At 39.2% G+C, this 13,289-nt stretch overlaps 1 protein-coding gene across 12 annotated transcripts in view; it reads left to right on the forward strand.

Annotated features, from left to right (window-relative positions):
* Positions 1 to 12,400, forward strand: part of LOC311588530 (solute carrier organic anion transporter family member 1A5-like) — a 61,590-nt gene extending 49,190 nt beyond the window's left edge. For 10 of the 12 annotated variants that reach the window (XM_084766262.1, XM_084766263.1, XM_084766260.1 and 7 more), the window contains 4 exons: positions 596 to 768; positions 3,549 to 3,613; positions 4,715 to 4,832; positions 8,055 to 9,058. In XM_084766262.1, the coding sequence (XP_084622388.1) occupies positions 596 to 768; positions 3,549 to 3,613; positions 4,715 to 4,832; positions 8,055 to 8,274 (576 nt within the window). In that variant the 3' untranslated portion in view covers positions 8,275 to 9,058. Of the gene's footprint in view, positions 1 to 595; positions 769 to 3,548; positions 3,614 to 4,714; positions 4,833 to 8,054; positions 9,059 to 12,136 lie in introns of those variants that run through there. The other 2 variants (XM_084766258.1, XM_084766259.1) reach the window with 2 other exon arrangements.
* Positions 12,401 to 13,289: the final 889 nt, after the last annotated feature.

Raw genomic sequence — 13,289 nt, forward strand, 5'->3', positions numbered from 1 at the left:
AAGTTATAATGTTGGAGCAATGGGTAAAGGTATTTGACACTAAGCCTTAATACCAGAATTATATTCTGGGACTCACTTTGTAGAAAGAGAGTACTAAGTCTCGTAACTTATTCTGTGACTTGTGCATGCATGCCATGGCACACACATATCCACACATAGACACACTCATGCAGATGTATGCATACACGTATACACATATATGCACACATAGATACAAAAATAACCAAGTAAACAAATAAAAATAAAATAAGGTGTGAATTCAGAATATGAATTTTTGCACATTTGTTCAGTGTACTTAGAGAAGAATAATACTATTTTCAAATATATACCTTTTTATATTTTATGATTTCTGAGATAGCAGAAGAAACACAGAAATAAACAAGGAACCTCCTTTTTATCAGTATTATTATTTAATGGTGTTTGTAGTCAAACACGGGTCCTCATTTGAACTGTATGAGTGCTCTTCCTTTGAACTGTGTCATTGGCCACAACACTCTCCATTTAATCTAACTAGCTGTGTAGAAAATTATGAAGGTTTTGTCCCAGTATTTTTCTTCCTTCAATAGCACACTAGCTTTCGTTTGTTTGTTGACAGGTGTTTCAAAACTGCAGCTGCATTCGCTCATCAGGAAATTCATCTGCTGTCCTCGGGCTGTGTAACAAGGGCCCTGACTGTGCTAAGATGCTGCAGTACTATTTAATCCTGACAGTAATTCTCAGTTTCATCTACTCTCTATCAGCCATACCTGGGTACATGGTTCTCCTGAGGTAATAAGTAACCCAGCCCCTTCATTTAGCTTTTCCTTTTTCCTTCTTCATAGTGTGCATATGTGTGTGCATGCATGTGGGCATTTGTGCCTGCGTGGGTGTCTGCGTGCCTGTGTGCCTGCTTGCATGTGTGTGTGTGTGTGTGTGTGTGTGTGTGTGTGTGTGTTTGTGTGTGTATGTGTGTATGTGTGTGTGTGTGTGTGTGTGTGTGTGTGTGTGTGTGTGTGTGGATGTGGATGTGGGCTCCTGGTTCAAAAGACAGTGCTGGCGATTCAGTTCTCTAGTTGCATTTTTTATCTGTGGCAGGGTCTCTCTTGGTATTTCTGCTGATGTGCTGCCTGTGTACTCATCCTATCTGGGCCTCAAGGTCCCAAGAAATTCTGTTTTCTTTCCTACTTCACTGTGAGAATGCCTGGATTATAGATGCATGTCACTGATTTGGACTTCTCCATTTTATTTTTTTTACATCTGTTCCTGGGTTTTGGGGATTGAACTGGGGTCATCGAATTTTTGGAGTAAGGACATTTACCCACTGAGCCACACCACAGATGTCATTTAGATATGTTTGGCCATTTTATCTTATTACCTTTCCCAATAAAGGCCTTTGGAGTCATGATTCCTAGAACATCAGGGCTTTAAGATACCTTTATCAAGACCCTTATGCTAAACATTGCCAAATTTAACAGTAATTTAAAGTTCACTGAAATTTTTCTTCCTGTCCTTGTCCATTTTTCTCCCCTTATTGACCCTAAGTGAACAGACTTCTTTTTTTGCAGCTAGACACTAGTTGCCTGGCACTCATTCCCTATGGCTCAGCTAACTGACTGGCAGTGTGAAACTTTCTGTGTAAAAGAGACCAGGCCCCCTTGACATTCTGCTCTCAATCTGTCTTTAACAGAAAACATGAATGCATTAATCGATCCTCTCTAACAGGAGGTACATGAAAGCAGTGTAGATATTCATCTCTCTAACACAAACGGAGGAAGTTGCATTTCAAAGGTTTATTATTATTATTATTATTATTATTATTATTATTATTATTATTATTATTATTATTATTATTATTATCAGGTGTTCTTTCCAGTCTAGCAAACTTCACACACACTGTCAAGGGGAAAAGGTTCAGCTCTACATTTTTTTTTCTCATTGGAATTCAGAAGCAAAGTTGCATTAGCTATGATCGTCGTCACACACTGCACCAAGGTTCTCACGTCTCTTTTCCTTTCCCTGTGCTCTTTCGTTTCCTTGCCCACGGGCCCTTTGTGCCCCCTCCTCCTCCTCCTCCTCCTTTTCTCCTCCTTTGCTTCTCTCCTCTTCTCCCCTCACACTTCTCTTTCTCTTCTTCTCTCTTTCCTCCCCTACTCTCCCCTTCCCTCCCACCCCTCACCTCCTCTTCTCTCTTCTCCTCCTGCCCTTCTCCTCAGTTCTTCTTTTAGCTGCTTCTGCTCATCACACACCCTCAGTAGAATAGGCTAGACATATGTCCTTCTGTATTCATTTTATATTCATACAAATGGAGACGCGGGTTATTCCTTGCTTCAGTTCATAGGTTCATGAACAGATAAAGGCACCAAGTATTGCTAGTTCTTACATCTTAAGTTCTTGCAAGGGAGGGACATTTGGCTGTGACATCTGTCACCCCATCACATGCCAGGCAGACTCAGCTGCTGTTGGTCAGTGGTGTCCCCTTTCTTCCTCACTACGCCTGATGCCTCAGTTCCAAAGTCGCATGCTCAGTTGGTAAGGATGACTTTTCATCATAGAGGAGAATGGTCATAGGTGAAGGGCACATGAGCAGCTGAACCCTCCTGTTAGAGCCTCCCAACATGCTCTGGAGAGACGCTTTCATGTTTGCTGTGCACCTGCTCCCACTTCCATCCCGCACTCACTTGCTCAGTTATCTTACTTTCAAAGCTGACTCTTCAACTGGGTCTAAGAAAATGTGGCTGTATGAGTTTTAATGTATGATTGTTTAAAATATTATTCATGGAATTATTTCTAAAATGAAATCCAAACAGTTATATATAATTATTTTCTTGCCTAAGGGTGTATTTGGTCAGGAAAAAGAACACATTTTAAAAGGTCTTCCATAGTCCTAACTTATAAGCATATTTTTCAGTTTTTATCTTCACGGTTTTATAGGCCTCCCTTTGTATGTAATTATCAAAACCATCTCAAATCTATTCTTTTAGGCGGAATAGAACAGACAAATTCTAAAGTTGTTAAATCCATATAGCAAAGTCATTTTCTTAATTTCATAGCATACATAAAGGGTACATTCTCTGTTTATCTATGGGACTGTATTTACCATATCTTGAACTGTTATGTGACCTGTGTTTGCTTTTTAATCAACATGAGAAAAAGCTGGCAAACAACGTTCGAAAAGTAAAGATTTATCTGGTCTGTGGTTTCAAAGGTTTTGGTCCATCGTAGTAGGCATGGCATGGTGTTTGTCATGGTAACCAGGAAACTATTAATCTAGGTTAGCAACAATCTCTGTTAATGGGCTCATATATGCTTTAGATATGGAGGTTAGAGGCCAGCTTTCAGAAGTCCTTACTCTCCTTCCCCTGTGTGGGTTTAACAGAGGTAGAGCTGTGCCAGTATCACTTCAGGATGAAAAGCTTAAGCATTGGAATCATGAGCTATCATTCACTGTCATAGGAGGATGATAAGGCAGATTTGTATTTGTGTTATGAACTTTTATGTATGTATGTATGTATGTAGGAATGCATGTATGTGCACGTATGTATGTTCATATGTATATATGTATTTTTCAGGTGCATCAAGTCTGAAGAGAAGTCACTTGGGATTGGATTACATACATTTTGCATGAGAGTATTTGGTATGAAGAATTTCCCAACAATAAGACAAATATTAAGTGTTTAGTAAACCAATTAATTTTTCATAAATAAGAAGAAAGCAATTATCTTGTCAACCCAAAATACAACTCTAGCCTTAAAGGGAATAGGGCTTATCTGGAATCAAGCACGAGTGACCATGACACGGGTACACAGATTCAGGTCACCAAAATATCACATCACAATATAAGAACTGTTTAGTGATATTTATAGTTAGAGAACAAGGGAACCCAAGAATAAAGCACTTCTCAAATATTTTCTGCTGTAAGCTCAGATGTTATCTGATGGCATTCTTAGGGTTTGTGTGGGTGGAGGCTAGTGACTTCTTCAGTCAACACACCCTCAAAGGCTTCATGTGATAGTGACACGGATATGTGTTCAGACACAGAGATGGGGCAAGGAATGATCAATATGAGAGGTATAGATAATTTGTCTCTGGATCTGCATTATCCCAACTGTCCACAGCCAGGAAGATCCAAGGACCTTGTAGCATCTTTAATAGAGGGTGTTTTCTACCCAGTGTTTGCTGAATGTCAGTGTACAAGCACTTGTGTTTGGAAAAAGCTTCTTGTAATTAGTCTGAGAATGAAGTAACTGCACAGATGAAAAACGCTTCCCCTTGTCTTTAAAGACCTTACCTGACTCTAATTATGCCTTTCATTTCTTAGTAGATTCAAGAGAAAGGGGGCTGGAAAGGATTTTGTTAGTTGGATATACAGAAAACCAATAGAAGACATTTCAGAAAATGCATGAGTGTCATAATCATGAACTCAATGATATATTCTTCTCAACTTATATATAGCTCTCATTTGTTGTGATCTAGAAACTTTCCATTAATTTATGGTTCTTAAAAGTAAGTTTACAACATTTGGTTCATAAATTGTTATGTTGTTCTTTTTAAATATGGAAAGTGATGTGATTCCAAGTAAAATTACACCTCTCTCTCTCTCTCTCTCTCTCTCTCTCTCTCTCTCTCTCTCTCTCTCTCTCTCTTTCTCCTTTCTTTCTTCTTATAAATAGGCTAAGTTTGTTGTTGTTGATTTGTTTGGAGTGTGGTTTATTTCTTTTTTCTCTCTTCATTGCAGCTGGCATTCCTGCACCTGTTTACTTTGGTGCTTTAGTAGACAGGACCTGTTTACATTGGGGAACTCTGAAATGTGGTGAGCCTGGGGCATGCAGGATGTATGATATAAATCGCTTCAGGTAATGATAAGTTTTGAGATCAAGTTTTGTAGCATAAAATGCCGTTATTCACATCTAAATTTTCTAAAGTGATAAAATTATATTTCACTTAATTTTCAGAATGCACATAGGTGGTATAACTTCCTTACTTATGTTTTAATATTTTTACATTATTTCTTCAATGCTTAATACATTTAATCATGAGTGGGTTTCCTAAAAATCCCTTTAGAATACTTTAGAAAGGGAGCAGGTGTCAGCATAGAGGCCCTGGAGTAGAAGGGAAATTTGCATCTTGAGCTGAGTTAGCATGGCAGAACACAAGAGATAAATAGAAGAACAAGATTCAGGACTTGGGGCAAGGATAATACAGATGGGAACAAAATCTCATATTTCCTACTGCCCTTTACCTATGGACAGAGAGAAGGGACTTTTCCCTTCTGCAGTGGTTGGGAAGACAGACTCTCAGAAGATTCATGCAGCATGGTTCTGGCATCTAGTTCCTGGAAAATTCACAGCCCTCCCATGCTTGCAGCCTAACTAGATGAGAACCCGAAATCTGTACAGGGCCATGCAGCTTAAAAAACTGTGCTGGGTGCTGTAGGCAAAGCCTATCTTGAGAAGGGAACTTATTACGTTTGACCAACAGTCTCATCTCTGTGAACCTATAGATATGCTATACTGCACTTAGTGGTTGGCTGCTTATGAACACAACTTAACTCAGAAGAGGGACTGTGGGAAAAAAGAAAAAACCCACTGAGAGTGTCACAAGAGTGAGTAGTTTGCCACAGATAGAAATACCTGGAGCCATTACCCTGAAGAATCAAGACACATGGGTACCCACCATTTGAGATCGGGGTACATCCAATTGTGGGTGTTTTCATGCTATTGTTTGCTCTAAAAGCTATTATTTACATGGTTTCCACCACTTTCCAAGCTAAGCAGGGACCTCACTAACAGTACACTGAAAAAGCTGTGTGGCATCACTGCTGCCCCACCTCTAGGGGTTATGACAGGCTGATCCTGAAGAAGACTTTGGCTGTTACCTTGTTGCTCTCTAAGGCTGCATTCCCAATGAAGAGAGCAGAGGAAATTGGTTACAGAGTGTATTGTAGCAAAGACTCCTTCTTGCTTCTATAACCTCTTCAGCCAAAAGGAATTTTTCCCACCTGATGTTTCAGGGTGAGCATTATACTGAACAGTTCTGGTGGGCGAGAGAGGGAGAAGTGCTGGTTAATACCCTGTTCCAATGTGTGTATGTCCGGAAGTAGCTGAGGTTCCATTCCTGGCCTGGTATGCCCATAGCAACAGTGTAGAAGGACTCAAGTGCAGTCAGTGTATCTCTGTGTTAAAGTTTCAGCTGCCTTGACATCCCCACAATGGTGGACTGTCTCAGAATTGTGAGACAAATTATCAAGGTCTTTCATAACAGTGACAAGGAAATAAACTAAGATATTTCCTAATCTATTATACATCTAGAAAAAAAAGACAATTATATTTCTAGACTGTTATATCTAAAGTCTTGAGCATCTATACATATATATTGTAATTATATATTCCTTCCATAAAAATAGCCGTGAATATTTTCTATTCTTATATAGTCCTGAATTTTGTATCTGAAGAGTGTTACCTCCCACTGTGGTCTAGATCTTCTCACCTCAATTAATGTAATCAGAAAATGTCCCATGGTCATTTTCACAAGTCAGTATAATCCACACATCCTTTCCAGGATATTCTAAATTGTATATTGACAGGACACAATACTTTACTATAAATATGTTGTGAACATGAAGGAAGACTTTCATAGTTATTTAGAAATGTGCACATGTCAAAAACACCTATTTTCCAAACACACTACTTCCAAAATCATTAAGGCATATTTTATCAAATTTACAAAGAATAGGTACCTTATAACAGTATATAAGTTACTGAAAAAAAATCACAAAAGGAACAATTACTTAATTCATTTCAGGAAGCTTGTACAGTTTTCATGCTTAAACCTGAAAAATTATACATGAAAATGAACAACTCAAATCTACTAATATATGACAGTGACTAATAGGACATATTTTATGCAGCCCAGGTCTGCTTTTCCACTAAGGGTATCCAGGCACATTGCACACTTGGCTGCACTAGGGGGCGCTGAAGAGTAGCTGGGCCAGGTGGGTGGACACAGGATTTGGTTGGCATGAGTGCTGAAAGAAATAACCTCTGGAGACTTTTTTTTTTTTTTTTTTTTTTTTTTTTTTACTGAAAGAGCTCTGTTTATTGGAGGGAGGACAAGGACTCTATAAACCTTGGTGAGTGGATAGGGGTTTTCAAGGTGAGGGTACATCATTGGCTGGGACCAAGGTGCTGGGAATGTTTCATTTGCATGAAGAGGCATTCTAGGTGCTTTGCTGGACATTCCCCTTATAAAGAAAAAGGACGTATTTTAAAAAATATTGATATGCTGTGTTCCACAAATAGATTGTTTTGTGATATTGAAACCCTTGTATGTCTAAAATTGTGACAGCTGAACTGTGAAACTGGTGGAGCTGGCCTGGAGCAGGAGTGAGTTCAAGATGTATCCAAACCTGAAAATCTTGTCATGACACTGTCAGGAATAGAGCTGTTCCCTCCCTGTTATGGGCCTGCATCTAGCCTTGTGACTCTCACCTCTGCCACCCTTAAGGTAGTCACATAGCCTGGTGGCCTATAATTCTAGATTGTCTAAAATTGACATCACTATGCAGCAGACCATATTTTAAAGCTAAACCTTTCTAAACCATCCTCCTAGATGCCCCCAAGATGTATTTCTGTATGGTCTTAAATCCAGTCAGGTCGACAATGGAAACTTGGTATCACCAACATGAAAAAATGCATTTAAACTTTGGTGGTAGAAGTCATTTTATGGCATTTTTAACAAACGTAATTATTATCTCTCCAAAAAAGATTATGTAAAGTACATGGGAAAAATAATCACCAGATGTTTTTCTTCAAAGAATAAAGGATCTGTAAGAATATACAAAATTAGCTTTCACTAAACACATTAAGATTTAATACAGATTAGTTCTTTTCTTTGTTCTTGGCTTTTGTTTGTTTTTGAGACAGGGTTTCTCTGTAAAGCCTTGGTTGTCCTGGAATCTCTTTGTAGATCAGCCTGGCCTCGAACTCACAGAAATCTGCCTGCCTCTGCCTCCCCAATTGCTAGGATTACAGTCATAAACCACCACCATGCCCAACTCAACTAATTCTTTTCAATAGGCGCATTTACCTGGGGGTACCTGCAGCACTAAAAGGATCAAGCTATCTCCCAGCATTCTTCATCCTAAGATTTATGAAGAAGATCCAACTCCCTGGAGAAATCAACTCTTCAGAAACTGAACTTACAGAGATGAAGCTCACAGAGAAAGAAAGCAAATGTGTGGATGTGCACAAAAGTCCGGAGGTTGAGAATGTCAGAGAACTGAAAACCAAACTATAGTGAGTTTTCTATTGACCTGTGCAAACCCATGAAGAGAATGTACATCTCACTTGCTTTGAATCATGAGAGATATTAGAGGAAATATTTTCTTTTCTTTAAGGACCTCAAAATTATGTTATTCATGATAAAAATAGCTACTGATAGCATTTTCAGAACTTTGGGGTAGAACTTAAGATTTTCTAAGGAAAGACTTCCATGGTAACTATAACACTATCCTGTAAAACAGCCTTCATATTCAAATACCATTTTCTTTTTTAACTCAATCAAGGGAAGTCTGTGTTCCTCACATAACTTCAAAGAGCTTTAAATTTTTTCTATTCACAAAACACTAGTTAATTCTACTGATGTTATGGTTTGATAGTGGAGGTATTTAGAGCTGAAAATAAGCATCCTGGTTGTGCCACAATGGAATAATTATTCTTTCTATGTCCAAGACATCTGCATCTGTCTTTATCTATTTAGGATTTGCTAACTCTCTTTGTTTTATTATAGACATAATGCTTCCAAGATTAGACTTCTAATCATTAATGTGTCATTGAAAATCCCTTCTTTCATTACTATTGTCATACAATTGATCATTTTGTTAAGAGCACTGACCGAATTAATCAGGTTGTGGGACATACCGTGATACACTACAGCTTTATGATGAGATGTTTCCTATGCTTTGTTTTATTTGCTTGTGTGTGTGTGTGTATTTTAATTTGCAGGGAAGGTAGCAAGGGATGAGGGCAAATATGAGGGAAGAAGAAACTGAGTAGGACTGAGGTGCATGATGTGAAACTCACAAAGAATCAATAAAAAGTTTAAAAAATAATGTAGCAAAGATTGATGGAAGTTTCCTTATCAGTTCAAAGGTGGTCATGTAACTTTTTTGTTTTGTTTTTCACTTTTCAAGACATAGTTTTTCTGTGTAATAGCCCTGGCTGTCCTGGACTTACTTTACAGACCAGGCTTGCCTCAAACTCAAAGAGCTCCATCTGCCTCTGCCTCCTGGGTGCTGGGTTTACAGATGTGTGCCACCATGCCCAGCCAAAACTCTTTCTTAAGAGCAAGTATTTGGGAAAGTCAGTTCTTTCAAAGGTACTTTGTAAGGATAGGGGCCTCTCAGAGGGCCTCTCACACATTTTAGGCAAGTGTATCATTGTAATAAAAGTCAATTATAACTTTTATGGTTAAGAGAAGATATAAGACAATAAAATAATAAGGTACAAGGCAGCAGATATGATATTAGATGAGGAATTTATTAAATGAGCATAGGGAGAGAAGGAAAGGGGGAGGGGTACCCCAGGAAAAGAGAGAGAAAGCCAGAGACAGAGAGACAGAAAGAAGGAGGGAGAGAGAGAGAGAGAGAGACAGACAGACAGACAGACAGACAGACAGGGACAGAGAGGGGAATAGTAAGAGGGAAAGTAAGGGTAAGAGAGGGAGAGGAGAGAGAGAGAGAGCCACTAGAAGGGTCTGTCCTTTTACATAGCCCTGGGCTGGGCCACGCTCCCATGACAGGTAGCCAATGACATCACCGGTAGGCAGACTGAAGCAGAATACCAACATGCCTCCCTTTTCCTATAATTAAAAAATTAGGATGTTGGATTGTTTTTTTTATGTAAGGTAGGTTTAAATATATAAATGTAGGTAAGGGGGAAAAAGAGAGGGGGGAATAGCAACAAAATATCCATATTATATAGTGAAGAGGAAAGAGACCCTCTCCCTGACAGTTTAGGGTAGAGCATGGGGTATGTCAGCCATGTTCTGCAGCAGGTAGGGCCTAAAGAGTTCTGGGAGAAGTTGGCACTGTTTGTCCCTGGTCTGGAGCACACCATTTCAGTCTTTTGTAAATGGATAAAAGGGGAAAGTAATCATCTTAACTACTTCCTGCTGACAGTAGGGCGGCAACAGGACATTAAAAGGCTGAAATATTGGCCAGGTTATAGAAGAACAAGCTGTTGCATTTACTGTCCAGGGTCTAAGAACATCTGTGGCTAGGAAGGGCAATGCAGGCCCAGGTAGGAGGAACAATACAAGTCCAGCTGTCACGATCTGTGAGATTGGACTGGAGCACTTGTGGGTAGCTGTTTTGTCAATGTCCTAGATGTAGGAAGTCTAGCAGGATTCTAGAACATATATGTGAGCAGAAGACAAAGTTAATCGGTTAGGGAGATAGTTCCCTCTAGGTGGACATTTGAAACTCTTGGGAGAGCAAAGAGAAAAAGCTTGAAAGTAATGTGAGAGACAATGTTGTCAATACTTGAAAATTTTGGGAGAGCAAAGAAAAGTTTTAACACGGGGAACTTCCTTCCAATTTACCTGATTGTTGGCAATAATTAAAATGGTTTAGTTTCAGATCTGTCTAAGTTTGGTTGCAGAGGAATGTAAGATTAGCAGCCCTTAATGTGTGCATAGGGATTTGAAATTCTCTAAAAGACATCCCAAAGGCATGCTAAGAGGAACAGGCATTTAGACATCTTCCATAGGGAGATGAAGCCAATAATCTGTTAGCATGTCCCCAGAATGGATAGTGACTAAAAGAACAGGTGCACAGACTGTTCCAGCTACTCCTCAGTACTGGGCAGCAACCAAAAGAGCTCAGCTGCTCTGCTGCTGGGCTAGCCTGGGGACACAGCAACCTACCTAGTACACTAGGAATATTTCGGGGCCAAGCTGTATCAGAGTCAACTGTGTCAGTTGGAACTGTCCTAATTATAGGTCAGCAAGAAGAACCAGCCACAGTCATGGAGACTGGAATTGGGTAACTTCGCTCCCAGTGAACCAGAGAGGTATCAACAGCCTCTCAGACAAAGGGAAGCATTTATGTGACTAGGAAGGGAGAATTCAGTTGGTGTTGGGTGAAGAAAGGTGGTAATCAGGTAGTTAGGTGAGGGGACTCCCAAAACCTGTGAAATGGGGAGGAATCCTACCCTTAGAGATAGGCAATAGGTGAGAAACGTGGGCTGTGGATTGGCAGTACTTATCTGGATTCCATTTGACCTGAGAACTTTATGAACTTCTAAGTTCATAAAGGGAGATAAATTTTAGACATGTTAGCATCGTCACTGTTTGTAATTTGTAGTAAAACACCCATTGTTAGACATATACACATTGGGGGGAAAGGCAGTAGACATACAGCATAGCAGAGGCTTGGGAAAAGAACTTAGTGTTAAAAGCACAAATACTCTTTGAGGTGAGCTTAGGAAAGGGAGAAGCCTTATGGAACTTATGTGACACCTGTGAAACACAAGGGAGGACAGAAACCTCCTGTAAAGCAGAAGGCAAAAGCTCACCTTAGAATCACTACACGTCATGAAAGATTGGAGGTATATAACTTTAGCACAATGAGAAATGTTTTAAGAAAAAGACAAAAAAAAAAAAAAGGAAATTTAAAATCTTGAGCTTGGAACTATGGTAGCATTATATAGTGGAATATTTTACCATAGTTGGACTAATAAATAAGAGCTCCATTGATCAGTGTCAACACTGAACAGTTAATACAACAATATCAAGAAGAAACAAAACATATTTTAAACATTATAACCTTTACAATTTGCAACTACCAACTTAAAACACTTTCTTAGACCTTCTAGCATTCATAAGACATCTTTCTGGAAGCTTTAAGACATAGGTGAAATTGCTGTAAGTAGTCACTGTCCTTTAGCTAAAAGAATGGTAGCAAGGTAGACTGTATCTAGACATGACAATTAAAAGTTTGCGCTCCTGCATATGAAGAGGGCTGGGGAGGTATCTGAAGCCTCACCTGACAGAAGTTGGTCATGTGACTATGTAGCCCAAGTATGCGGTTAAAACAGATCTGTAGCATTACCCTGGGTTTGACAAGGCTGCTAAATCTAAAAGCCATCTGTACTTTTAGGCCAAGGAGCTTGAAGGCTAGAAGTATCTATAGCTCTTGTGCTGGTTAAAAGTCCAATGGCTAGGCACAGAGGACAAGCCCGCATGTGAGCATCTTACCAACAGTCAAGGCCATGGGACTCGTGTCCCATTATGGATGCAACAGCTGTGAAAGGAGTGTCTCCTGTTTGGCTGCATCTGAAACAGGTCCTCACAGAGCTGGCTCAGGATGGACACTGGCAGAAGGGGTTGTTGCAGACTTCTATTTTCTTCCCTCAGGTGTAGTGGCTAAACCCTGTGAAGAACACTCCTCTCGGGTTTTAAACATTTACCAGTTCCTATATGAGGGTTCAGGAAACATCCTCAGCCTTTCAGTTAAGATGGAATCGAGACCGCAATCTTGTCTATCTTAAGAATATTTAGATAAACAAACTTTGTTTGTAGTTTATCTTAATAGTTAAGACTGAGACTTTAGGCTTTATCACTGTTAAGTTGGAGTATTAAAAGTAAGCACAGTCCAAAAAGACAGCAGAACAGTTTTTTTTTTTTTGTATAATCAATAACGTTACATTTAGTATTTTAGGTTAAATGTGTTTTAAGGCAGTGATTTAAATTTTAACATTGTAAACAAATAAATGTTAATACAGCAGAACATTATAAAATAATTTAGAAACTGTATCAAATCCATCAGCCAGGAAGCCTGTAGTTGAATCCAGAGTGGTTGACGGTTACAGAAGGAACAGCATTTATTTACTTGTCTAGGAAATAGTAAAGACATAAATTAGAAACAAAAACATAATCTTGAAATAGACCTATATAACCTTGAAATAAGAAACATTTTGAACCAGGATACAATAAAATGAAACTTGCTTTTATCTAAAAGTTGATTAACAGAGGTTAAGTTTTATATATGGTCCAACATCAAAACAAAAAAGCAATCCTTTTTTTTTTTTTTTTTTTTTTGAGAGGAGAAAAAGAAATCGGAGACAATTTTTATTTTTAGTTGACAGGCAGCCATATTTGACTCTCTTAGTCCACAATTTACTGAATTAGCACAGCTGCCAGTCGCTGGTCTCAGAGAAGATTAACTCTGCCCCTGGCCTTCCCTAGCCGCTTTTAGGAAGGCAGGGCTTAGGGAGCAGAGGTCCAGCATGTGACTCTCCAGTGAATCTCCA

The sequence above is a fragment of the Acomys minous genome (genome assembly GCF_964271855.1).
Source record: "Acomys minous genome assembly, chromosome: 17".
Taxonomy (NCBI): Eukaryota; Metazoa; Chordata; class Mammalia; order Rodentia; family Muridae; genus Acomys; species Acomys minous.